The 27,990-nt window shown below is 47.2% G+C and overlaps 1 protein-coding gene across 1 annotated transcript in view; it reads right to left on the reverse strand.

Annotated features, from left to right (window-relative positions):
* Window positions 1-27,990, reverse strand: part of FBXL13 (F-box and leucine rich repeat protein 13) — a 229,336-nt gene that overhangs the window by 157,596 nt on the left and 43,750 nt on the right. The window contains exons 7-9 of the mRNA XM_006137531.4: window positions 23,401-23,517; window positions 9,201-9,296; window positions 5,537-5,672 (exon numbers count right to left, since the gene is read on the reverse strand). Coding sequence (XP_006137593.1) covers window positions 5,537-5,672; window positions 9,201-9,296; window positions 23,401-23,517 — 349 coding nt within the window. The remainder of the gene's footprint in view (window positions 1-5,536; window positions 5,673-9,200; window positions 9,297-23,400; window positions 23,518-27,990) is intronic.

Consider the following 27,990-nt stretch of genomic DNA (forward strand, 5'->3'; position numbering starts at 1 on the left):
GGTTCTGAACAGGTCAGGTCTCGAGGGTGCAGGACTAGAGAGGACCAACCTGTAGAAGATTTACCCGCCATTGCTCAGATCCTTAACTCAAATAAGTTTTGTTTTTCTTCATTTGAATCATTATTTTGGAATGGGGGTAGAGATGTGGGGTTCAATATGCAGGCTGCCCCAGGAAGAGAGAGCAGTCCCAGTCCTCTCTCATCAGAACAGCTTGGGACCAGGTGAGAAATGCCTGTCTACGGCCACTGCAGGGGGCACAGCTGCGGGAGGGGTGCATGTCCCCCAGAAGGGACACACACACACACACACAAACTGTGAAATTTGTAATATATAGCTGTCCCTTTCTCCACCTCTGATACCTGCTGACCCAATGAGGTTATAGCTTTCTCAATCCACATTTCTGGCTCCTTGCTGTCCCTCTGTGGTCATTTTGCAGTATAACTCCCTACCGACAGAACCTCACCTTTTCTATTTTATGAGAAACTGTCAAATTCAAGGCATGTCCTATTATCTTAGCACAGCCAAACCCTGACCTTGCTTTAAGTTATGATAAGAGAAAGCTGCATACCAAATTTGGTAGTCCTAGCTCTTACTGTTTTGGAGGAGTTCTTGAAATGGACTCACAGATGGTCGGGCAGATGGACTGACAGAAGAACATTTCAAAAATACACAGTAATAAGATTACTATGTTCCATTGATTATCGTCATTCCTCAGTTTCAGTGACAACTATTATATCAATATTCCCATTCAATATCAGGCACTCAAGTTCACCCATCATAGTATTTAGACTTATAGTACTTCTATGAAAACACTTATTAAATGAGTCAGTATTTAGTTTAATTCGTTTAAAATTGTAACTGAATGGGACCCTTTTTTGTTTAGCTGTTTCTCTTCAGTTACTACCAGTACATTATCAACTTCTATATCAGGGTGGGGAACCTAAGGCCCAGAGGCCAGGTGCAACCCCCAGCTTCCCTGGATCCAGCCTTTGAGGCTTAGGGCTCCTCCAAACATTGGGGAGCCCATGCTGATAAGAGATTTTTTTGGGGGGGGGGATTGTTTTGTTTTGTTTTTTGTTCCTCACTTGCGTGCAGACCCTGATTGATTTTTCTGTGGATCAGTGGCCCCCGATCAAAAAAAGGTTCTCCACCCTTGTTCTATACTATTTTCTTTACCAAGATGCATAGTTCTTAGCTTATTCACTTCTAAAGGATGTTTCCACCCAAACTGCATCCTCCTCACACATTTGCTGTCTTTCCAGAAGTTAATGAAACAGTCAAGTATTTCTGACACAATCCTATTTATTTACAATGTAGATAGAATTCTGTTTCCCTGAACATAGTTGGAATCAAACAACACAGTGCAGTTTATTTGCTCAATATTCTTAGTTTCTTTTTCCAGGCACTATACAACACAAAAAGCTCTCTGTCTTATAGCTTTCTCTTAGAGTCATGCTGCAAGTGCGTTTCTGAGAGCATATCTTTATTGTAATAGTAGCTTAAGTAAATACACTCGAGCTAGGCTATGTCTACACTAGACATCTTCAAGTGGCACAGTTCTACCAGTGCAGCTGTGGTGCTCTGTGGCAACAGCATAGAGATCTCCCATCAACATAATTAAACCACCCCCAATGAGCAGCAGTAACTATGTTGGTCATAGCGCTGACCACACTAGCACATATATTGGTGTAACTGCTGTCGGACAAGAGCAGGGGTGGGAAAAAGAGCCTTTGCGGGTCGGATCTGGCTCACCAAGTGGGTTGATCTGACCTGCAGAGGTCCTCCTGCTCCTCCATCCCCAGATCAATCAGGGCCTGAGGACAGGGAAGCGTGTGGTACTTAGAATCAACCCTGGCGATTGACTCTAAGTGCCGTGCACCAAAGGGCATGGAGCGAGAGACTTTGCGCTCCCCGCTCTCTGCCCTCAGGCCAATCAGGGACTGGGGGTGGAGGAAAGTACATGAAATCTCTTCCCACCCTGCAAGGGGCTCGGGACTTATTTCAACCGCTAGCTGCTGCTCAGCTGGTGAGTGACTAAGTGCAGCATTCCCTTGCAGGGCAGGGGCAGACTTCACGTGTTCCCGCCCACTCCCAGGTCCTGATTGACCTGAGGGCAGCAGGTGACAGCATGAAAAGTCTCCTCCCACTGCCAGGGATGCAGGCGCCGAGAGGGAACTGCAAGCTATTCATAACAGCTAGCGGTTCTCTCTGGGGGGCAGGGGCAAAGACTTCATGTGCTCCCCTACCCACAGACCAATCAGAATCTGTGGGCAGGGAAGCACAGAAGTGTCCCGGCCACCCCCTCTGCCTGAGGCCTGCCCCTTCCGGGGCAGCCTGGGGCCACTTAAAAAATTTCTGAAGTGGCCCCTGGTCAAAAATTATTGCCCATCCCTGGTCAAGAGTGTGTGCTTTTTCACATCTTTGACCAATGAAAAGTTTTACAGACAAAAGTATTAGTGTAACTAGCCCAGCATGAGAGTAACCACACGTCAAAACAACACTGGATTTATTCGGAATTGATTTGAATAGCAAAGCAAAGTGACTGGACTATTTACTGATGGGTTATATGGTTGCTATCTGTACCAGAAAAAGATATATTACTTAAGACTGTGTTCTTCTTTAAAGGAAACTAATGTAAAAAAACAAGGAGTCTTGTGGCACCTTGAAGACTAACAGGGTTTTGGGGTGGCGGTGGCATAAGTTTTCATGGGCTAGAACCCACTTTATCAGACACATGTTATAAAAGGAAAGATTCAGCTACTATTTTACAAACTAAATCACTTAAAATGATGCACAAAAGTTCCTACTGCAAGTTCTGTCTAACAGTATACTTCCAGACATCAGGACACCTCCAAGCACTTGTTTACACTCTGAGCTTCTAAAGGCAAAGTAATCTTCATTGTCATTATAATTCAGGAAGCATCCTCTATTTACTTTTTTATTGGGGTCATACAATATCCTTTTGTTTCTCTTGGATGTAAAAAGTAGGGATGTAAAGGATTAGTTGACTATCCGATAAGCAAACGCTTATCGGATAGTTAACATGATAGTTGACTAGTTGCTCCCTACCTTGCTGCTGTTATCAGATAGCAAGGGTAGTGGGATGAGAAGAGGGGAGTACTTAAAAGCAGCAGCGACACACTGAGCCGCATTTGAAATGCTGCATGGAGCCCAGGATTATCTGGGGACTCACCAGCTGACCCCAGGCTCCATGCGGAGTGCCAGCTTTGAAAGGTACAAGCGACCATAGCTGGGGCTCTTGTGCATTTCAAAGAAGAAGCACAGCATGAGCCTGGGGCCAGCATGGGACTCTGAGTCCCCCGCTGACACCAGGCTCCATACAGGTGCTTCCGCTTTGAAATACACAAGAGTCCCCCTTGTCACGAATCATGGGTAGTGTGAATGGTCGGTATGAGTGTATGAGTGAATCCATAGCAAGTGAGCTGAAGAGAAGATTATGGACTTGTTTGGTCCAGGCAAAAACCGCGCAGGATTATAGACTTGTTTACAACTTTAAGAAAAAGAACTGTGAAATAAAAGAACTGTATATGCGTGCTGAGGCAGCATTCCTAGCATTGCCAGATAAGAAAAAGTAACAAGGGAAGAATCTAACCAAGGACAGATCACTTGTTTCACACTCATGGGGTATGTCTACACTACAAAGTTAATTTGAACTAATTAACTTTGATAGGCGCTACACAGGCAAACCGCTAGTTCGAACTTAATTCGAACTAGGGAAACCTCATTCTACGAGGACTAACGCCTAGTTCGAATTAAGTAGTTCGAATTAAGGGCTGTGTAGCCACTTAATTCGAACTAGTGGGAGGCTAGCCCTCCCCAGCATTCCCTGATGGCCACTCTGGGCACCACCAGGGAAACTCGTCAGCCCCCCTCCCAGCCCCGGAGCCCTTAAAGGGGCACGGTCTGGCTACGGTGCCCGTGCCAGGTGCAAGCCTGCCAGCACCCAGCCAGCAGACCCTGCACCTGGCACGTAACGAACCAGCCACCCGCTGCCACCCAGCCCTCCGCTTCTTCCCAGGACCAGGCTGGCGGCTCCCGGGAGCCTGCCCAGGTCCGCAAGAGGCGGGCACGCCCACCTGGTCTAGTGCGGAGATTGTGGACCTCAGCCACGACCTCCGCACTAGGCACAGGAAAGTGGCCGTCTAGGGCAGGATAGCTGCCAGCCTGGCCACCCAGGAGCAGGTTTGCATGAAAATCAAGGTGGTCCTCTGAGACCCCCGACCCTGAGCCCTGAGCTTACAATGGCCGTACTGGGTCAGACCAAAGGTCCATCTAGCCCAGTAGCCTGTCTGCCGACAGCGGTCAACACTAGGGACCCTGGAGGGGATGGACCGAAGACAATGACCAAGCAATTTGTCTCATGCGATCCATCTCCAGCCTTCCACAAACAGAGGCCAGGGACACCATTTCTACCCTCTGGCTAATACCACTCCATGGACCCAACCTCCATGACTTGATCTAACTTCTCTTTAAACTCTGTTACAGTTCTAGCCTTCACAGCCTCCTGCAGCAATGAGTTCCACAGGTTGACTATTTGCTTTGTGAAGAACAACTTTCTGTTATTAGTTTGAAGCCTGCTACCCATTCATTTCCTTTGGTGTCCTCTAGTCCTTGTATTATGGGAACTAATGAAGAACTTTTCTTTATGCACCCTCTCCACCCCACTCGTGTTTTTATAGACCTCTATCATATCCCCCCTCAGTCTCCTCTTTTCTAAGCTGAAAAGTCCCAGTCTCTTTAGCCTCTCTTCATATGGGACCTGTTCCAAACCCCTGATCATTTTAGTTGCCCTCCCCTCTCCCATCCTCTCTATTCTCCTCTCCCACCTCCTTTTCCCAGTCTCCCCAAGTTTTGTTCAATAAAGAGAGTTTCTATTTTTGAACACACGTGTCCTTTATTTTGTACATCAGGAAGGGGGGGCTAGTGAGGGGTAAATAGAAGGAGGTGAGGGAGGAATGGGGTACGAGCCCCCAATGGGGAGGTCTGGGGTGGCTCTGCGGGCTCCTCGGGGTGGAAGCTCTCCTGCAGGCCCCCGATTGACCCACCCCCTAGATGGCAGCCTGCAGCAAGTGCAGCTGGGCAGATGGCTGAGTGCTGTGATGTGCCGAGTGTGAATGCCAAACTGAAATGGGTAGTGTGATACAGCTTGATCAACCAGATCTCAGCACCTCCTTGTGACGCCCTTGGGGCTCTTGTATATTTCAAAGGCGAAACACGGAAGTGCTTATTGACTAGTTGAGTAGTTGATGGAAATTCCATCGACTACTCGACTAGTAAATTAATTGCTAGTTAACATCCTTAGTTAAAAACTATAAATATAAAATGATTGAAAAGGCTTGAGAGGTTCACAGGCTCCTGCCAAGTTGAGCTAAGTTGCTCTGGACTCTATAGCATTTCATAGTTCTATAGTCATAGCAAGAATACCTGGTCATAGAGTGAGCAATCTGACAAAAGAAAAAGATGCTTGAAAGAGGGAAATGGAAGAGACGGAACTAAAAAATATTTGAATACTTACTAATACTTTTAAAGCTTGGCCAGTGAAGAGCAGAACAAGCACGAAGATTCAAACGTATGACATAAGGACGCCACTTCTTCAGAATCTTTTCTACAGTTTTGTCCTGCACCTTGTGCTTTACTGAAGAAAAATCAATCTAAACCAATTAAATAATTCTGGTATCATATAGGTATAAACAATGTTATATATACAAAACACATGAAATTATTAAGTACTGTTAGAAATATGCCGTATAATCTAATACTTTAACCATGCAAATGCTGAAATACATTCTCTTATTTACATAGAAGTAGTATAATACAGTTTATTAAGAATACTCACATGCATAAATATGCACAGAAGTGTTTGCAGGATTGATATCTACACCTTATTGTGTGAAGGCTAGCACACTGACCAGTTCACAAAAAGGACACTTATAGAAGTGACCAACGCAGAAAAAATTAACTATTGACTTTGTCCTTCTTAATTTTTCCTTAAGCTTGTCTAACAATTACATTACTTTTAAAATTAATTTTTAACCTCAGATACAGGCAGTCCCCGGGTTACGTACAATATAGGGACTATAAGTTTGTTCTTAAGTTGAATTTGTATGTAAGTCGGAACTGGCTCCAGATTCAGCCGCTGCTGAAACTGATCAGCGGCTGACTACAGGAAGCCCTAGGCAGAGTTGCTCTGCCCCCGTCTTCCTGGAATCAGCCGCTGATCAGTTTCAACAGCGGCTGAATCTGGACTCCTGGGACAGAACAGCTGGAGCACTGCCGGTTAGGTCCCCGCAGGACCAACCCGGCAGCACCCCAGCTGCTCTACCCCAGGCGTCCCGCAACAAAAGCCTGGTCTGCTGGGGGGGGGGGCGCACTAGCTGCGCCCCTCCCCCCCCCAGCAGACCAGGGAGACCCGAGCAAAGCCGCGGAGGCGCAGAGGTCCCGCCGCCTCTGCAGCTTTGCTCCTGTCTCCCTGCTGTGCTGGGGCAGTCCCCCCCAGCACAGCAGGGAGACCCGAGCAAAGCCGCACAGGCGGCGGGGTCCCCTGCCTCTGAGGCTTTGCTCCTGTCTCCCTGCTGTGAGACAGGAGCAAAGCCGCAGAGGCAGGGGACCCCGCCGCCTGTGCGGCTTTGCTCCGGGGCAAAGGAGCAATGCCGCACGGGCAGCGGGGTCCCGCCGCCTGTGCGGCTTTGCTCGGGTCTCCCTGCTGTGCTGGGGAGTCCCCCCCAGCACACCAGGGAGACCCGGAGCAGCTTTTCTCGCCCCGGAGGACGCGGTGGCGGGACCTCTGCGCTCTGGGCGGTCCCGCCGCCCGCGAGCTCCGGGGCAAGAAAAGCCCCGTTCATAAGTGCGGAACCGACATAAGTCGGATCCGCGTAAGTCGGGTACTGCCTGTATATCAGGAATATAATTTTATCTTCCCCCTTTTACTGAATGATTATAGACCTGGACCAAAGCTAAGCTGAAGAATTAAACATGGGTCAATCTTTAATCAAGCATGCTTCCTCCCCTCTCCCCAGCAGTGTTTATGAAAAGTCTATGTTAATTATGGCTTTCTCTATATTGGCAAGCTTTGTTGAGGAAAAGTGCTTTTTGTCAACAAAACTATGTGAGCCTTCACACTGCAACATGACTTTTGTTGCAAAAATGTCCATTTTCATCGACAAAAAACTTTCGGCTCCACGAGGGACTTTTGTCTTTTCCTCTCCCTGTGTTTGTGACAAACATGTAATGTAGACACCTTGAGGCATTTAGCTGATTCTAGCCTCCAGGAAATGACTCATAATTCCCAATCAGATGCTCTAGTCAGCAGTTTGAACTCCACTGTCCTGCAGGCAGATGACCAGCTACACACACTGCCCCCTTTCAAGCTCTGCAAAATTTAAATCCCATTTCCTGTTGCCTTAGGACTTGTGGGCTGGCTCAGAGTGCAGTGGTTTCATGGTGTCTTCCAAGATGCCCATGCCTGGCCATTGCACCAAATGCTCCCCTGCTTGGAGGGCTTCAGAACTTTTGGATCTGATCAGTGTACAGGAAAAGGAGTCTGTCCACTCCCAGCTGCAAGTGACCTGCACATTTCTCAAGCTTTGTATGAGTCGAACATACTGCAGTGAAGAGCAAAGATTAAAGAACTTAGATCAGAGTATCATAAGTTCTGAGTGGTGAAACAATGCTCCAGGGCTTCACCAAAAACCTGCTATTTTTATAAGGAGCTGGACACTATCCTTGGTGGTGACCCCCCCTCCATTGCCAAGAGCCCCGTGGATACTTCAGTGGGCAAGGAGGCAATACCCTGAGGACCTAACTTGAAAATAAAATTATAGATGAAGAGTCTGAGGTAGACGAGGACCAGGAGCTCCCCTCTGGGATTGCCTGACTGTTTCTAATAGCCAGGAACTATTCTTCACTGCAGATGGATTTAACGGCTATGTCTACATTGGCAGGATTTTGCACAAAAGCAACTGCTTTTGCGCAAAATCTTGCCACCTGTCTACACTGGCCACGAGTATTTGCGCAAGAACACTGACGTTCTACCGTATGAAATCAGTGCTTCTTGCGCAAATACTCTGATGCTCCTGCTCAGATATAAGTTCTCTTGCGCAAGAGCCCACATTCCCTGTCACTGATGGCTAAAATGGCCATCGGAGCTTTCTTGCACATGAGAGTGTCTACACTGGCACGGATGCTTTTGCACAAAAGCAAATCTTTTGCGCAAAAGCACATGCCAGTATAGATGCTCTCTTTTTCCATTAAAAGTATTTGTGCAACTTTTCTGTTAAAAGTATTTGCACAAAATCATGCCAGTGTAGATGCAGCCAACCAGTCTGATCAACCTTTTTCTGAGGACCAGGAAGTAGGGGATGAGATGCAGGGTAAATAGCCATGGCTCATAGAGTGCAGGGCCGAGGGCATGGAAAAGTGGGAGGCTGACTGTTTCTGTGAGCTGCATGTATCTCTGTGTAGCTAATCGATATGGTTGAACAGGATGTTGATGCTCACTGTGATCTCAGTGGAATCCTGCCGAGAGATGCTATCGAAACTCTTCCCGAGATACTTGTAAATTTTCTGCCAAAGATTCCATGACAGTGCAGCTTTGTCCCCTCTTGCATTGCAGGACACCAGCCTGTACCACTCAACAATCACTTGTGCAGGAACCAAAGAGGGACATAGATGGGCTGAGCAGCCCTAGAAAGGGCAGGCTGCAAGGCCCCCGCCGCCTCAGGCCAGCCCTGAAGAAAAGTCAGCAGGTGGGCTATGTGGCCCCTGTCACTGTGGGCTAGCCCAGGGGAGCAGCAACTGGCCAATTCCATCTCCTGCTGAGTCCCCCCACCTCCTGCCTTAAGCCCCCCCATACCTCCTAATCCACTGCCCTGACGCCTGCACCCCCACCACTCCCATAAGCATTCCCACATTCCTAAACCCCTGCACTGGCTCCTGCACCTGCCACCCCCTACCCTGAGCCCCCCTTTACCCCTAATGTTGGCTTCTGCACCCTGCACATCACCAGCCTTCTGCCCTGAGTCCCCACATTCCCCAGCCCCTGCCCTGACTCCTACTCCTTCCACAACTACAGCCTCCTGCTCAGAAGGACCCAAGCAATGCCCGGTAAATCTAGTTTTTTTAATAAAGTTGATGTAAAACATTAAACCTCTAATGTCACAAATGCAAATAGTCTGACTTACATCAGTCCATATTGAACTAGCCTGTGTCAGCAACATCCAGGATCGACTAACTTGAGCACATCTTGCCAGATCAATTAAATCGATATAATGGAAGATCTAAGATAGAAAAACAGAGCACATGAAAATAAAAAATATTGCTTAAGAAATACCATTAGACTTTAAAAAAAGACAACATACTTTTAAAATCCAAAACAACAGGCTTAAAATGCTTCTGTCAGCTATTTTATGTGACTGAAATAGGTAATGCAGAAATAGGCTCTACTTTCCCCTCTAGACCCATGTCAAATAAGGCATTATATAGCCAACTTATGACTGAGGCTACGTCTACATTACAGGGTTTTGGCACAAAAACAGCTGTTTTAGCACAAAAATCCATAGAGCATCCATACCTGAAGTGCGTTTTTGCGCAAGTAAATTTATAGTAAATCAAAAGAACAGAGGGGATTTGGGGGTATAGGTATTCCTCTTTCTACAAGGAATAACTCCTTTTTGCACAAGAGTTCTTGCACAAAAAGGGGTGTGTGGACGGGCAACAGGCGTTTTTTATGCAAAAAGAGCCAATCGAAAAAAGTACAGTGCTCTGGTGGCTATTCTGTGAATAGCAATCAGAGCTTTCTTTCGAGAGAGTATTCATGCAGTCTGGATGCTCTCTTGCAATGCGCTTTTGTAATGTGGACGCACTCTTGAGCAAGAAGTTTTTGCGGAAGATCTCTTCCACAAAAAGCTTCTTGCGCAAGAAGCCTGCAGTGCAGACGTAGCCTAATATGGCAATCAAAGGATCAGTTTTCTTATCTAACCAAGTCATAAGAGGAAGATGTGTAAAGGAGCCACAGGACTAATAATAGATCTCCTTGTCTGTAGGCCCTTTCATAGGCCTAGCTCAGCTTGGGCAAAGTTTGCTATGAAATTTACCCCACAGATCTCTTAAGAGCCTGATACTGCTTGATAGGCTGTGTTAATAGGCTCCACAAGGTAACTCTTTTGGTCACAGTTTGTATCCTACACATATCAGTGTGAATTTTCTGTTCCACATCCCTCTTATATTATTGATTCTCAAAAATTACATCACCACAAAAATTTTGAGCATAGCAACTTAGAATAACCTTGTTTCAGAAGTGGTTGGTTCTCTACAGTTACTTCTCCTGGAACTTAAGGAGTGAGAAGTAGAAATTACTCTCTTTGTGCAGTAATGGTGGTTCTTTGAGATGTGTGTCCCTGTGGGTTTTCCACTCATGCGTTGGTGCATCCTAGCATTGGTGATTGATTATTTTTCCAAGCAGTGCCCTGCTGTGCTGCGCTGAACATTCTGATTGCATTTGCAGTCCCTCCGTTCCTTCTCTATCATGGACAAAACCCCTATAGGAGCTCCAAAATAGGCGAGGAGGGAGGATAGAGGATAGAGGAGCACCCATAGGCACACACATCTCAAAGAACCATTGTTACCAAACAAGGTAATTTCTTCTTTGAGGGCTGACCCTGTGAGGCTTTTGAGCACATGGTTGAGATCCCAAAGTGGGATGGGAAGTCTAATTGTGGGAAAAATATTATGGAGGCCCACGATGAATCGTTCGCTAATAGGGAGTAAAACAAAGAGAAGCCATCTATGGGGTCATGAAATGCTGAAATTGCAGCTACATTAACTTTTATTGAACTAAGAGATAACCCCGATTCCCTTTGTTCAAGTAGATAGTCTAGTATGTTGGAAAAAGGAGCAGTGGTGGGAGAGAAGTTGTGCCTGTGTTGGGATCATAAGGAGAACCATTTCCATTTACAGGTATGAGTCTGTCTGGTAGTAGACTGTCGGCTGTTAATTAATATCTATTTTACTTTGAATAGAAGGTTTTGGCATCATGGAGGCATAAAGTAGCCATGCCTTCAGATGGAGTGTTGTTGGATCTTGATGTAATGGGCATAGTGTGCGTCCATGATCTTGAGGGAGGAAATTGTAGCATGGTGGGAATGTGTGTGGATTGCAGCCAATCAGTTGAGGTCTGGGAGACAAGTCTGTCTCAGTATGACGTGGGCTTAGTCTTGTTGAATTTTCTGAATGACCCATGGCATGAGAGGTATTGATGGAAATGCATAAAGGGTTTCCCATCTTAGAAGGAAGGCATTGCCAGGGGATACTTTCCCACGGCCTACTCTGTAGCAAAATAGGTGACATTTGGGATTGTGTGGGGTTCCAAAGGGATTGATGTTGGGGTAACTCCATTGCAATATACAGAGAGGAGAACAGCAATGTTTATCTCCCATTAGTGTTGATCAAAAAAAAATTACTGAGATTGTCTGCTGTGACATTGAGGGCCCCAGATAGGTAGGTTGCTATAACAGTGATGCAATGCTGGATGCCCCAGTTTCATTATTTGACTGTTTTGTCTCAAAGGGAATTGAATCTGGCCCCTGCTCTGGCAGTTGATATAATACATACATGCTGTGTAGTCTGTCAGAATATGGATAGTTTTGCTCTGAATGTGTAGGAGGAAACACTAGCAGGTTTAGCGAACCACTCTGAGTTCCAGTAAGTTAATGTGGAGTTTGACATCCAGAAGAGACCACTTTATCTGTGAAGTGTGGGTGTCCAGGTGCACTTCCCCAGCCCATAAGAGAGGCATCTGTAGTTATAGTAGAAGTTGGAACCAGTTGATGGTAGGGGACGCCCTGTAGCATATTGTGGGGCTGGGTCCAACAATGTAGAGACGAAAGAATGTAGTGAGGGAGAGATATTTTCTTGTGTAATGTGTCTCTGGAAGGAACATATTTGGTGGCCAGCCATGCCTGACGGCATGTCATGTGAAGTCTCGAGAACATGACTGTGCAGGTTGTGACAGCCATGTGGCCCAGGATTTGGAGACAGGTGCGTACTATGTACAGTGAAGAACAAACTGTATTGATGAGGGCGATTAGGCTGTGTCTAGACTACATGGCACCTTCGACAGAGCCATGTAGATGAGTTTACTCGGCAAAGGTGTTACAGGTGTTACAACGAGGCTTACAGGATCTGCTGACAAAGGATTCTGGGGTCAGCAGATCCCTGTCTAGACTGCCGCGCTGTGCTGACAAACAGCTGATAGGCACAGTGTGGGAGCCATTTTGATCTAAATGAAGCGGCGATTATTTAAATCGCCGCTTCATTTCCCTCTGCCAAGTAAACTCATCTACATGGCTACATTGACGGAGCCATGTAGTCTAGACACACCCTCAGTGTGTCGAGTCTGGTGCCCTTGATGAGGCAGCCATCTAAGAATGGGAATAAAATTACCCCTAGACAACATAAGTATGTCGTGACTACTGCGAGCATTTCGGGGAAGACTCTTGGTACTGTTGACAAGCCAAATGAGAGGACTTGGTATTGGTAATGGTTGGTACCCCCTGTAAAGAGTAGAAACTGTCTGTGTGTAGGATGGATGGTTATATGAAAATAAGTGTCTTGAAGGTCAAGGGATGAGAACCAATCTCTGTTGTCTAACATCTGTATGATCGTTGCTGGTGTTACTATTTTAAACCTTTGCATACACACTTGCTCAGTTTTCTGAGATTGAGCATAAGCCTCCTCAATCTTGTTTTTAATGTGTGAGGAAGTATTTGGAATAAAAGCCTCTTCCTTGGTAAGGAGGCGGAAAAGAAGGTTACTCACCTTCCTGTAACTGACGTTCTTTGAGATGAGCGTCCCTGGGGGTGCTCCACATCAGGTGTTGAGCACCCCAGTACTTCTCGATGGATTTTTCTCAGCAATGTATCGGGGGCTGCGCATGCGCAGCGTGCACGAGCCTCCCTCAGTACTATCGCGCATGCGTGGCCCCCCTGCCTTCAGTTACTTCTCTATCCGGAACCCGGCAAATAATATATTAAGATGTTATCATAAGGGCATTCTGAAGTAGAGGGGAGGAAGGAAGGGTAGTGGAGCACCCCTAGGGACGCTCATCTCAAAGAACGTCAATTACAAGGTGAGTAACCTTTTCTTCATCGAGAGGCGTCCCTAGGAGTGCTCAACATCAGGTGACTACAAGCAATATTTTCTTATGGCAGCAGGGACTTCGGATCAGGTAAGTATGCCGTTTGTAGTACAGCTTCTGCTAGTTTGATATGCTGGAGGGGTCCTGAGGTAAGTGCATAATGTTTTGCAAAGGTGTTTTCTGATGACCATGTGGCTGCTGTGCAAATATCATGCAGTGGGATTTTCCTCAGATAAGCAACGGACGTGATGACTACCCTTTTGGAGTGTGCCCAAATCAGCACTGGCAAAGGTAAGTCGTTTAGCAAATAACAAGTAGCAATGCATTCTGAGATCCAATGTGACAATCTCTGTGATTAAATTTGTTTTCCTTTACTATGATCTGCAATGGAGATGAAAAATTAAGGAGAGGAACCGAAAGATTTTGTTCTGTCAGTGTAGAAGGAGAGAGCCCTCCTGACATCTAGGGTGTGCATCTGGGCTTCAAATGCATTAGCGTGGGGTTTTGGAAAGTATACTGGTAAGTATATTGTCTGATTCAAGTGGAAAGGGGAGCGCACCCTGGGGAGGAATTTTGGGTGCGGTCGCATTGTGACCTTGTCCTTAAAAAATATCGTGAAAAATGGTTTTGCCATCAGGGCAGCCATTTCGCTCACTCTGCGGGCTGATGTTATTGCTATCAAGAATGCCGTATTTAAGGATAAATGGCGTAGGGAACATGTCGCCATGGGTTCAAATGGTGGTTTTGAGAGGGTTGTTAATACCAAGTGTAAGTCCCAAGGCTCTTGAGGGGGTGCCACCTCTGGGTATAGAGCCTGGAGACCTTTTAAAAATCGCTTGGTTACTGGGTGTGCGAAGACTGTAGCGTCTTCCACTGTTACATGGAAGGTTGCAATGGCTTCTAGGTGGACCCTGATTGAGCTGAGGGAGAGATATGAGTGTGTGAGGTGTAGCAGGTATTCCAGTATATCAGGAAGTGGAGTATCTTGTGGTCGTATGTTACAAGAGGTTGCCCAGTGAACAAATCAAGCCCATTTGCTCATGTATGTTTTTCTTGTTGCAGGTGCTCTGCTTTGTAACAGGACATCATGGACTTGTTGAGAACACTGCAGTTCTATGCCCGTGAACCATCTAGGTACCACACCTTTAGATGGAGTGTGCGAAACTGTGGGTGAGAGTACATGATCCCTGGTTGACAGAGAATGTTTGGATCGTTCAGAAACACGATTGGTTGATGTATTGCTAGCCTGTGTAGGTGGGGAAACCACGGCTGTTGGGGCCAGCAGGGCACAATGAGGATAACTTTTGCTTTGTCATTCAGAATCTTTACGCGGACTCTGTTGAGGAGAGGAAATGGGGGAAAAGCGTAATGTAGGAGTGCATTCCAGGTTATTACAAGAGCATCCCCGGAGGACTCTTTCCATGCCCGCCCTGGAGCAATAACATGGGCATTTTTTGTTGATTGAGGTGGCAAATAAATCTATATCTGGGAAACCTCATCGGTTAAAAATATCGGTGAAGAGTGCATAGTCGAGTTCCCATTCGGGCTCTTGCGGCAGGGCTCTGCTGAGGGCATCTGCCGTTGAATTGAGGACCCCAGGAAGGTGGCAAGCTGATATGCGAATGTCTCTGGCTAGACACCAATTCCAAAGTGCTATTGCTTCCAGGCACAGAGTTTGTGATCAAGCACAACCCTGCCTGTTTATATAGAACATGCATGCCGTGTTGTCTGTGTATATTTTTACGTGTATTCCCGTGACATTGGGTAACAGTTCTTGGCATGCCAGGTGAACTGCCCTGAGTGTGAGGGCATTGATATGGAGCAAGCGGTCTACCGGAGACCATAGGCCGTGTGCTGTGCAGCTTTCTGTATGGGTACCCCAAGCCGTAAGGGATGCATCTCTGGTGACAATTACAGAGGGGTCCAGAATTTGAAAGGGGATGCCTATGCACAGGTTGCATGATTTTGTCCACCAGTGTAGGGATGCTTTCACTGAGTGTGGTAGTGTGAGCATTTTGTTCATATGATGGACGTGTGGCTTGTACTTGCGTCGGAGCCAAACTTGGAGGCATCTCATAAAGAGATGTGCATTTGGGACTACAGGATTGTTTGATGCCATGTGACCTCATAGTTGAAGGCAGTCGTAAACCCTTACTACTGGCATCTCTTGAAGAAATTTGGCAAGTTGACTGATGTGAGTGAATCTGTTTGTCGACAGAAAGGCTCTGGCTGTGATCGAACTGAGCTGAGCTCCAATGAATTGGATTGTTTGGGTTGGCATAATTTGATTTTCCATAATTTATTAGGAAGCCTAATGACTGAAAGCAGGTTATCACAGTGATGGTATCTTGATAACAGTCTTGACTGGTTCTCATTTTGATAAGGCAGTCATCTAAGTATGGGTAAATTGTGATTCCTTGTTTTCTGAGGTGAGCAGCGACAGCCGCTAGCATCTTCATGAATACCCTTGGTGCAGTGCAGAGACCAAAGGGCAGTACCGTGTACTGATAGTGTTGGAGACCTAAGGTAAAATGAAGAAAAAGTCTATGAGAGGGGCGAATGGATACATGAAAATATGCATCCTGCAGATCGAGAGAAGAAAACCAGTCACCAGACTCCAGAGCTGGGATAATAGTATTTAGGGTGACCATTTTGAATTTCTGTTTCCTTATGTATTTATTTAGTAACCAAAGATCAAGGATTGGCCTACAACCACCTGTCTTTTTCTCTACAAGAAAATAATGTGAGAAGAAACCGGTTCCATGGAACTCTTGGGGTACTGGCCCTATGGCTCCTAATTCGAGAAGATGGTCAATTTCTTGTTGTAAAATGATTTCATGAGAGGGACAGAGTGGGTGATTGGGGCGGGAGGGAGAGAAAAGGGATGGTATAACCTAGGGAGATGGTTTGAGTTACCCACTTAGTGGTAATAGATACTTGAAAGGAAAGGTAATAAACGAAATAGGAAAGGTTTGGAACCAATCTCAAGCTCTGGTGTATGTGGTGTAATTTTACATCTCTCGACTGTTGTTTTAAATTTGCTTGCTGGGTTGGGATGAGCGGTTAGGGTTATTAGTCTGAGGGCACCGTCTGTGTTGCCTGCTGCGCCCCCTTTGTTGGTATGGGGCATGGTCTTATCTCTGATACTGGTAAGTGAATTGCGGGTACCTAGGTATCTGATATGGTTGGTACCTGTACTGTCTCTGTCCTGTCATAGGGGTTTGGATACCGAGTGACCGCAATATGGCTCTGGAATCTTTCATCGATAGGAGCAGTTCATTGGTCTTTGCAGAAAATAGCTTTTCTCCATTGAACAGAAGGTCTTCTCCCGATGGTTACACATGGCAGGGAAAAGCAGAAGACTTGAACCAAGAGGCTCATCTCATAGTGACTGCTGTTGCTGTAGTCCTTGTAGCTGTGTCTGCTGCATCAAGTGCGGCTTGCAGGGCTAGTCGCGATATTATCTGGCCTTCTGAAACAAGAACCTGAAACTGTGCCTTTTTTGTGTCAGGGATATCTTCAATAAAAGTATTGAATTTTGTATTATTGAAGTCGTATTTACTTAATAAAGCAGCATAGTTCACCACTCTCATCTGAAGAGTGGCAGAAGCATAAAACTTTCCGAATGTGTCCAGACATTTATTGTCCTTTTCGGATGGGGTGGAATGATTTTGTTGTTTGTTTCTCTGCTGTGCAGCGTCTACTATGAGGGAGTTGGGTGGATGGTGAGAAAAGAGGAATTGAGACCCCTTGGAGCTAACGTAGTATTTTCGATCGGCTTTCCTGCATGTTGGTGGGATGGATGCAGGTGTTTGCCATAGGGTTTTAGCGGGCTCCAAGATGGATGGATTAATAGGAAGTGCCATCTTTGTTGCTGTACTGGGCTGGAGGATGTTAGTGAGTTCATGTTGAGAAACCTGAACTTCTTCCATAGATATGTAACCCTTCTGTTAGGCTGAGTTAATAGCAGCAAAGGCCGGATTCAGTACCTAGGGGTCCCCTCCCAACAACGTAATGCAACACCGGCTCAAGCCCCTGCCCAGTGACCTGGGAAATCTTTCACATACTCCTGGGTGCCTCAAAGAGGAAATTCTTCCCCTCTCGCAAGCACAGAGCCTCGGTATAGTAGCAAATCTTTAATATGAGGTAACTGACATCAGCATTAAATTGGGAAAACACCACAACTAGGATTCATAGACCAAACCATGAGCAAAGACCCACCCCCAGCCAAGAATCACCCAAAGTCCCCAAAAGTCCAACACCCCAAGAGTCTCTTGAGTCCAGCAGCCCAAAAATCACCCAAAGTCCAATACCCCAAAAGTCTCCGTCCCAGGTCAGTACCGCTCCAGGGTTCAAAAGTTTACATGCAGAGTTTTTATCTTCCAACCTGGGTGGAACGGAGGGGGTGGGGGGAGAGGGGTTGATACACCTTACATGGTCCGCCGACAGCCCCGCCTATCCGTAGGGTTCTGCTGCCGCCTTTAACGTGAGTCACTCTGCCACACTCCACCTGCTGTCCCGCAAGCTGCTCCAGCCGTCCCGCGAATTGCCCTGCTCCATCTCTCCGTCTCATTTCACTCCACTGGCCGCCTGCCGGTCGTTCCCACAGCTGCTCCACTAGCCACCTGCCGCCACTCCTACCAGCTGCCTGCCAGTCGTTCCCACCAGCCGCTCTGCAGTTCGCCTGCTGCCGCTCCTACTGGCCACCTGCCGGTTGTTCCTGCCAGCTGCTCCGCTGGGTCGTTCCCGCAAACTGCTCTGCCAGCCATCCTGAAAACTGCTCTGCTAGCAGCTCAGCAATTTAGCTTCAGGCTCCCCACAGCAATCAGTGATTTCAGCTCATAGTAGAGTTCAGCTCTTCAGCATTTTCAGCTCGTGGTAGAGGAGCCTCAGTTCTAGTGCACCATTGGCCCAAAGAGAAGTCAGCTCAGCAGCCTGTAACTAGACTCCTAATGGAATCCAAATTATCTCTGATATTCCACAGTGGAGAGAGGAGGGGTTTCAGGCCCTCAGACGGGCCCCCCCCCCCCCCACGTACAAATACCTGTCCCCAGCCTCTCTCACTTCACTGGGTTTGGAACCCATGCCCCTTGTCTAGCAAGTGCTACTTTGTTGATGGCGAATCCCTCTGTCATAAAACAGTTCCACTGTCCTTGATTCACATAATCAGGGTAACAACACTTTATCCCCCCTGCCTCAATAACAGAGAGACTGGGGATCCCACAGCGGCCAAAGTGACCATTTGGGCTGCTGTAAGCTCATACTAGGTGGGGTGGGTGTGCCTATGCAAACAAGATCAGCCCCTGAAGTCTTTTTGCACCACTCGCCACAATTCACCACCAGATGTCAGGGTAGAGTTTATCCTGACCCTGCTTACAGATGAGGTGAAAAGGCAGGTAAACATTCCTCCTCATCGGGGGGGGGGGGGGGGGGGGGGGGGGGGAGAGAGAAAGTCAGAGTAATCAGAGAATGGAGATTGAGGATGTATGTTATCAGTCAAATTATGCGAATGTAAAGTGGGAGATATTGCCTGGTCTTTGAGGGGAGTATGCAGCATGGATAGCTCTGCTGACTGTAAACAAGTTGCCTGCACTGCTGAGGCAGCACTCTTCTGAGATGTTGCCCCTGGTAATGGGAGAGCGGGGCCAGCACCCAGCAGTTGGTCTGTGAGGGGATTCCTCGGTGCTATGCTAGAAGCAGGAAGATCTCCTATCTCCCGTGGTAGGGCAAGCACTGACGTCTCAGACAGCAGGGAGTGTGAGGTAGGCATGGGAAGACCTGTTGCCTCAGAAAGGGCAGACTTTTTTGCATTTTTATTGCCCTTTTTGTGCTCACTCAAAGTACCTGGGAAGTCAAACGCGCTCAAGCGGTTATTGCCTGAGCAGTATGTCTTTCTCCCCTCAGCATGCTGCTTTCTGGGCTGCTGACTCAGAGCTCATCCCTGCCTTTGATGGCTTAGGGGACGTTTGCCTCATAGGTGTATTGCTCAAACCTGAGCCCAGGTCAGAGGTATGGAGTTTGTCCTTGTCAAAGAAGGACATTTTAAGTTGCAGCTGTCTGTCTTTGCACGTTTTTGGCTTAGTGCAGTCAGTGACAGGCATTAAATTCTTGCAGAGCCCGCAGCTTTCAAAGCCAGATGGCTGGAGGTCACAGTTCAAGACTGCAGGCGGTTAGGGTTTTGGTGGGTTTTTTTAAGACTAACTCTAAACAAGTAAATTAGTTAACTACTAATAGGAACTGTGGAAATAAACTAACTCTAAACAACTATTTGAAGAAAGAAGTTTGTGAAGAGAAATCTTTGCGAGAACAAAAGAGTTCCGTCTGAAGCCGGGGGCGGTAGAAAGGAACTGAACGGAGGGGGGCTGCGCATGCGTGATAGTACCGAGGGAGGCTCGCATGCACCGCGCACCCCCCGATACATTGCTGAGAAAAATCTATCGAGAAGTGCTGGGGCACTCAATATGTGATGTGGAGCACCACCAGGGACACCTCTCGACAAAGAACCTACAGCTCCTAGTTGTAGGTGTTGAACTTCCAAATGTAAAATGTTCTTATGGGAAGGATCCCCAAAGAGGAAGGAGGATGGGTAGGCGAGATGGAAGTAAAATGGATGGAGCAACCTTGTTTTATGATTTCTAGACGCCATCGATCCAATGTTATGTCACTCCAGTGGTGGTAAAAGAGCCACACGCGATGGGTGAATTAAAGGTTGGGTGGCATGACTTATAGCGTTAGGATGATGTTGCTCAGGCCCCCGACCAAACCTTCAAAACTGCTTTTTGGAGATGTACAGCTGGTTCATTGTGGTCTGTTGTTATTGTGACCAGCATCTCTGCTGTCTTTGCGTATGCCTGTAATCAAAAGGTCTTCAGGTCTTCTAAAAGTCTCTCTCGGTCTAGGGTAAGGGTTGTACCTCTGCTGTTTGTTTGGGAGAGCGTACATGCCAACGGTTCTTAGAATCATGCAAGAATCTTTCATAGTATGTAAGATCTCATCAATATTGGTGGCAAAAAAGTGGGACCTATCAAAAGGAAGATTCCCCACTTACATTTGGAGTTCTTTAGGTATACCAGCGGCCTGTAAACACGAGTCCCTGTGCAGAATTGTGGCAGTTGCCATGCTGAGGGCTGCTGTGTCTGCCACACCTAGAGAAGTCTCGAGGGCTGTATAGATAATTGTGTGGTCCTCTTTACAATAGCTTACAATTGAGGGTGGTTTTGGTCTGGGAGGTACTCTAAGGTGTCCTGTAACTTGTAGTAGTTATAGTCAGAAAAGAGTGCTGAATAGTTGGCTACATGGAGTTGTAAGGTTGATGAAGAATAAACTTTCCTTCCAAAAATGTCCAAACGCTTAGGGCCTTTGTTGTGCAGTGTGGATTAGGATTGTGGATAAATCACCTTATGGTGTTGTATATAATAATGTAATTACTGAGGGTATGTCTACGCTACAGCGCTAATTCGAACTAACTTAGTTCGAATTAGTTAATTCGAACTAAGCTAATTCGAACTAACGGATCGAGACTAAAAAACTAGTTCAAATTAGCGTTTTGCTGATTCGAACTAGCATGTCCACATTAAGTGGACCCTGAACCGGGCTTAAGGATGGCCGGAAGCAGTGCCGGCAGGGCATCAGAGGAGGACTTAGAGCGTGGAGCTGCTGCCTCAGGTTAGCCGAGGACTGTGCTTAAAGGGACCCGACCCCCACCCCGGACAGACAGTTCTCAGGGATGCCCCGCTTGCAAAGCAGTCCTGACTTGGAGTGCCCTGAGTGCCCACACTGGGCACATCACAGCACTCGGCCATCAGACCGACTGCACTTGCCGCAGGCTGCCATCTGAGGAGAGGGGGCAATTGGGGAGCTGCAGGAGAGCTTCCACCCCCAGAAGCCCGCAGAGCCAGCCCAGTCCTCCCCATCGGGGGCTCGTACCCCATTTCTCCCTCACCTCCTTCCACTTACCCTTCCCTAGCCCCCCTTCCTGATGTACAAAATAAAGAAAACGTGTGGTCAAAAATAGAATCTCTCTTTATTGAACAAAACTCAGGGAGACTGGGAAAAGGAGGTGGGAGAGGGGAAGAGAGAGGGTGGGAGAGGGGAGGGCAACTAAAATGATCAGAGGTTTGGAAGAGGTCCCATATGAAGAGAGGCTAAAGAGACTGGGACTTTTCAGTTTAGAAAAGAGGAGACTGAGGGGGGATAGGATAGAGGTCTATAAAAGCATGAGTGGGGTGGAGAGGGTGCATAAAGAAAAGTTCTTCACTAGTTCCCATAATAGAAGGACTAGAGGACACCAAAGGAAAGGAGGGTATGTCTACACTACCCTCCTAATTCGAACTAGGAGGGTAATGTAGGCATACCGCACTTGCAAATGAAGCCCGGGATTTGAATTTCCCGGGCTTCATTTGCATGAAGCCGGCCGGCGCCATTTTTAAATCCTGGCAGTTCGAACCCCGTGCCGCGCGGCTACACGCGGCACGGAGTAGCTAGTTCAGATTAGGCTTCCTAATCAGAACTAGCTGTACTCCTCGTGAAATGAGGAGTACAGCCAGTTCTGATTAGGAAGCCTAGTCTGAACTAGCTACTCCGTGCCGCGTGTAGCCACGCGGCACGGGGTTCGAACTGCCGGCATTTAAAAATGGCGCCGGCCGGCTTCATGCAAATGAAGCCCGGGAAATTCAAATCCCGGGCTTCATTTGCAAGTGCGGTATGCCTACATTACCCTCCTAGTTCGAATTAGGAGGGTAGTGTAGACATACCCGGAATGGGCAGCAGGCTTCAAACTAGTAACGGAAAGTTGTTCTTCACAAAGCAAAGAGTCAACCTGTGGAACTCCTTGCTGCAGGAGGCTGTGAAGGCTACAACTAGAACAGAGTTTAAAGAGAAGTGAGATCAAATCATGGAGGTTGGGTCCATGGAGTGCTATTAGCCAGAGGGTAGAAATGGTGTCCCTGCCCAAAGTTTGTGGAAGGCTGGAGAGGGATGGCACGAGACACATGGTTTGGTCACTGTCTTCGGTCCATCCCCTCCAGGGTCCCTAAGGTTGGCCGCTGTCGGCAGACAGGCTACTGGGCTAGATGGACCTTTGGTCTGACCCAGTACGGCCATTGTAAGCTCAGGGCTCAGGGTCGGGGGTCTCAGAGGACCACCTTGATTTTCATGCACACCTGCTCCTGGGTGGCCAGGCTGGCAGCTCTCCTGCCCTAGACGGCCACTTTCCTGTGCCTAGTGCGGAGGTCGTGGACGAGGTCCACGATGTCCGCACTAGACCAGGCGGGTGCCCGCCTCTTGCGGTCCCGGGCAAGCTCCCGGGAGCCGCCAGCCTGGTCCCGGGAAGAGGGGGAGGGCTGGGGGGCATTGGGTGGCTGGCTTGAGCCGTGCCAGGTGCAGGGTCTGCTGGCTGGGTGCTGACAGGCTTGCACCTGGCACAGGTATCGTAGCCAGCCCGTACCCCTTTAAGGGGTCCAGGGCCGGGAGGGGGGCAATAGAGTTTCCCTGGTGTTGACCAGAGTGGCCACCAGGGAAAGCTGGGGAGGGCTAGCCTCCCACTAGTTCGAATTAAGGGGCTACACACCCCTTAATTCGAACTAGTAAGTTCGAACTAGGCTTAGTCCTTGTAGAATGAGGTTTACCTAGTTCGAACTAAGCGCTCCGCTAGTTCGAATTAAGTTCGAACTAGCGGAGTGCTAGTGTAGCGCCTATCAAAGTTAATTCAAACTTTAGTTCGAATTAACTTTGTAGTGTAGACATACCCTGATAATGCTGCATGAAGAATATGCTCCTTCAGGTGCTAAATTAGCAACCCAACATCTGCAAGGTCCCCAGTTAGAGGTTTTCATTTGGCTATCTTCTATTTCAGGTGGGGTACCACCTGCAGCTGTCTTACCCAGCAACAACAAGCAAGGCACTGATAACAAATCACAGCCTACCTTTCCTCAGGGAGGTCCTGGCAAGTATCAGTCTCTAAAGTAGGCTCTTCTCATGAAATAAGAGTGGAGGTCTGCTCTCCTTCCTCACCAGGTCCTGGGCTCTTCATTTTTAACCCCTCCCTCTAGTGCTGCTACCTGCTGGTGATGCAGCAGGGTAAAACTGACAGCCCACAGCAATTCATTAACCCTTTCCTAGTCAGTGTGAGTTTGTATACCTCATCATTTACTGGCTAAAAGTGCCATGATCACTAACAGATACTTCAGTCATTTTCTTTAAACACTGTATCAAATACAACTCTATCAATTACACAAACTTTTAGCAACCTGCAATATTGCTCGTTCCTGTATATTTGACATTTCATCTTTAACTGTTTCTGAAGAAGAATATTGTTCATAATCCTGTTTTTCAAAACATTCTTCCTGGTCTCCCTTTACCAAACGCTGAAAAAAATAACACAGGAGAATTATAATTATCCTTATCTAAATGAAAGTGCCATCTTTACTTATGAACTGAATATGCTCTGAAATATTATAAAAGTACAATATATCATTTCTAAATTCAATTAGTTTTTTAATTCATAGATTTAAACATCTGTTTAAAAAATAATAATGAATATGACTCCAACAATCTCATGATGAAGTTCATGAAGTGTTTGACAAATACATGTACAGAGTACTGTGCATTTTAGCATATCTGTTAAATACTAGTTTGAATATACAGTGCAGTAGAAATTTAGTTATTTGCTGTATAAAAGAGAAGGGGAAGAAGAAAGCAAGACAAACCAAAGAACAATGGGAAGGCAGATTGGGAAGAACAGATGGGAAAAGCGGTAGTTTTAGATTGGATCTTTCCCTCATGAGCAGTTTGTATCTCTCTTGCTTTTTTATTTTTTTATTATAATAAATAAAAGCCTGTCCAGGTACCATGGAAGGGAATGAGAGCTTTTTAATGACTTCAGGGCTATAGGATCAGGGCCTAAATCAAGCTTTCCAGTAATTTAAAGCCCCGTTCTGCAAAGACTCCATCTCTGTGCGTTTATTCCTCAAATCCTTTGTAGGATTAGTGTCTCAGTGTTTTCAACAAAAAATGGTAACTGAAGTGGCAGACTGGCCAAAAATTGCAGCTGAAAGGGAAACTGCGAGCATGGAAGAAGAAGAAGGAGCCTGAACAGACTTGGTAATATAATTAAAAGAAATAAAAAATGAAAGCATCAATAACCACATTTGATATAATTGAGAAAGGAGTATTTATAATCTTTTCTCTAATACGTTATCTTACCTTTCTAAGAGAAACTACTTTTCATACGGGAAGGATATATTGCAGGAATTTTAAAAAAAAGAAAAAGAAAAGAGGAGATATTCTCTAATAATAAGAAGACATACGTAGGTGTGCCTTAATAGGTTGAAAGACACATTTTGCAAACTTGTGGTTCACAATGCAACTAAGGCAGCCTCGTGATTCACAATGCTACTGAAGCACATCCAACTGTGGTATATTGGGGTACTGGTCCCAATGTATACAGTTCTGGTGTTCCATTCCAAAATAGGTTAAATTTACTACTGGATAAGGTAAATAGCAACAGAATATCTCGGGATTAAAATATGTGAAGAGGATAAAAAGGTTGCTATTGCAAAGTACCTGCAGTTCCTGCAGGAAGCTTTAAGAAGCCCAGACTTTCCAAAACTGCTGTCTGAAAAAGGCTCATGGCTAGAGCAGCCAAGAAGTCAATTAATGGTGTCTCTCACCCCAGGTATTCCCATTAGTGGAACTCCATGGAAATTAAAACTTCCCACATAGGATTCATACCTTCTATATCTGTTAACTAACATTTGAACAAGACTGTCAAGAGTCAAGTTAGATGACTTAGCAGTCAGTGAAGTCTAGATCAAATTACAATTAAGTTTACTAGGCACTGCCAAACAGGCTGTTAAAAGTCTAATCGGTGGTACAGGGGGGCCTGGGGCAGGCTCTCTAGCTGTCCTGGCTCTGCACTGCTTTTGGAAGCAGCTGCCAGGTCCCTGCATTCCCTGGGCACATGGTCAGAAATGGGGAGGCTCTGGGAACTGGCCCTGCCCCAAATGCCTGCTCCACAGTTGACTGAGAACTGTGACCAACGGGAGCTGTGGGAGACGGTGTCTGCTGGCATAAGAGCAGGGCAGTGCATTGCAGAGCTTCCTTGTCTATCCATGCACTTAGGGCAGGGGTGGGCAAGACAACCTCCAAAGGCCAGATCCAGTCCATCAACCCGGTGGATCCAGCCCACGGCTGCCTTGCTGCTCCCTTGCCCCCAGGCCAATTGAGACCTGGGGACAGGAGAGCATGTGAAGTCTCCTCCCACCGCCAGAGGCGTGTGCTATCAGAGGGAATCACCGGCTGTTTTAAATCAGCCAGCTTTTCTTTCCCTGCTGCCACACACCCTGGCAGGGTGGGGGCAGAGGGTAAGGGACTTTGTGCACTCTTCCTGCTTCTAGGCTCTTATTGGCCCAGAGGTAAAGGGGAGCACACAAAGTCTCCTCCTGCTACAGCACCTAGAGAGAACCACCAGCTGTTTTTAAATAGCTGGCGATTCTCTCTAGGCACTGGGATGGGAAGGCAAAACTTCACGTGCTCCCCCATACCCAGACCAATCAGGGTCTGTGGGTGGGGGAGCACAAGAAGTCTCTTGGCTCCGCCCCTTCTGTTTGAAGCCCTGCCCCTTCTGGGGTGGCCCAGGGCCACTTCACAAATTTCTGGGGTGGCCCAGGGCCACTTCACAAATTTCTGAAGTGGCCCGCTTTTAAAAATTATTTCCCACCTCTGACCTAGGAGATGCAGGGAATAGGCAGCCACTTCCTAGGAGCATAATAAGCACCGCCAAGACCCCACACTCCAATCTTCTGCCCCAGCCCTGAGCTTCCCCCCGCAACCTAAACTCTTCATCCCCGAGCCCACTCCAGAGCCCACACCCTCAGCTAGAGCCTTCATCCCTCAAACTCCTTAACCTCCTGACCCAGCCAAGAGACCTCTCCAGCACCCCAAACTCTTAATTCCCAGCCACAGCCTGCACTCTGACACACACCACAACTCCCTCATTTACAGTGAATGTTAAATCATGTTAAATCATGTCAGTTAACTTGTATCTTCAGAATCATATTCAAACACCAGAAAATATTGTAATGCAGACAAACATACTAAAAGCAGAGACAGCAATGCTGTCTGAGCCTCTGGAGGTAACAGCATAGAGAGGAGTGCCTGACACCTCCCTGGCTCAGCTTTGCTTAAACTGGCCTACATTTTTTAACAATATTAAGATACCTATTAATTGCAGTTGAAAAGCATTCTGTTGATGGAAAAATTCTCTTGTGATTAGAATACCACAAATAATAGAAGCACTTAGAACATATTTTTAGAGGTGAAAGTTTAAGAAGAGAGAGTTACTCACCCTGTGCAATAACGTCTGTTCTTCAAGATGTGTGTCCCTGTGGGTGCTCCACTCGAGGTGCTGGGCTCGTCCCGGCGCCGCAAACAGAGAAACTTCCTTAGCAGTAGCCCTGCCGGCCCGCACATGCGCTCCTGCTGCCTCACGCCGTTCGAGCCGTTACAGCTGAGCACAGGCCGGCTCGTCAGTTTCCTCCCAACCGGAAGCATCTGAAAAGAGATAAACAAAAGCTCCGAAGCAGGGAGGAGGGTGGGTCGTGGAGCACCCACGGAGACACACATCTCAAAGAACAGACGTTACTGCACAGGGTGAGTAACTCTCTCTTCTTCGTCGAGTAGTGTCCCCGAGGGTGCTCCACTCGAGGTGAGTACACAGTAGTGGTCCAGCACTATTGGCGTGCTTCGGATTTATGGTCCCTGTGCTGTGGTCAAGACTGCTTGCACCACTGCTGAATCATTCTTCAAGATTTTCGCAAGGGCATAGTGCTTGGCGAAGGTGAGAGCAGACGACCAAGTTGCTGCACGGCATATGTCCTGTAAGGATACCCCTTTAAGGTACACAGTAGATGCAGCCATGTCTCTGGTGGAATGAGCGCAAGGCCGTGCTGGTAAGGGTTCGTGCTGTAGGGCATAACAACGTATGATGCAGGAGGTAATCAAGTTGGAAATACGTTGTGTGGAGAGCTGTTGGCCTTTAGAACGTTCCGCCGTAGCCATAAAAAGACGCCGCGACTTCCTGAAGGCACGTGTTCTGTGCAGATAGAAGGCCAGTGCCCGTCTGACGTCGAGGGTATGTAGACGTGAGTCTTCTGGCGAAGAATGAGGTTTTGGATAGAACGTTGGCAGGCTTATGGGCTCGTTTATATGGAAAGGGGAATTTACCTTCGGAAGGAATGGGGGGGGTGGACGCGAAGTATCACCCCCTGTGCAGAGAACTGCCAATTCACTAACTCGGCGAGCTGATGTAATTGCCAGAAGGAATGACACTTTCATCGTGAGCATGCGCAAGTTGCAAGTTGCTAATGGCTCAAAGGGTGGATGAGTTAGCACATTCAGTACCAAGGCTAAGTCCCACGGCTCCGGCGGGGTCGTGTAGGTCTGATATAGATTCTTGAGTCCCTTTAGGAATCTTTTAACTAACGGGTGAGTGAACAATGAATGTCCCTCGAAGGGAGGGCGGAAGGCCGAGACTGCTGCCAAGTGAACTTTCAATGAAGCATTTGCTAACCCCTCTGCCTTCAGGTGGCAGATGTAGTCCAAAGCTTGCTGCACTGGTAAAGAGAGAGGGTCAAAACCCCTCTCCAGGCACCACATTTGGAATCGATGCCATTTGTAAGTGTAGGATTTGCGGGTGCTATGGCGTCTGCTATTTATCAGTACATGTTTTACTTCTTGAGAGCACGTCATTTCTGGCGGCTGAAACCAGTTAGGAGCCATGCTGTGAGGTGCATGCGCTCGATGCTCGTATGCACCATCAAATCGTGCCGTTGAGACAG

The sequence above is a fragment of the Pelodiscus sinensis genome, chromosome 1 (assembly GCF_049634645.1).
Source record: "Pelodiscus sinensis isolate JC-2024 chromosome 1, ASM4963464v1, whole genome shotgun sequence".
Taxonomy (NCBI): Eukaryota; Metazoa; Chordata; order Testudines; family Trionychidae; genus Pelodiscus; species Pelodiscus sinensis.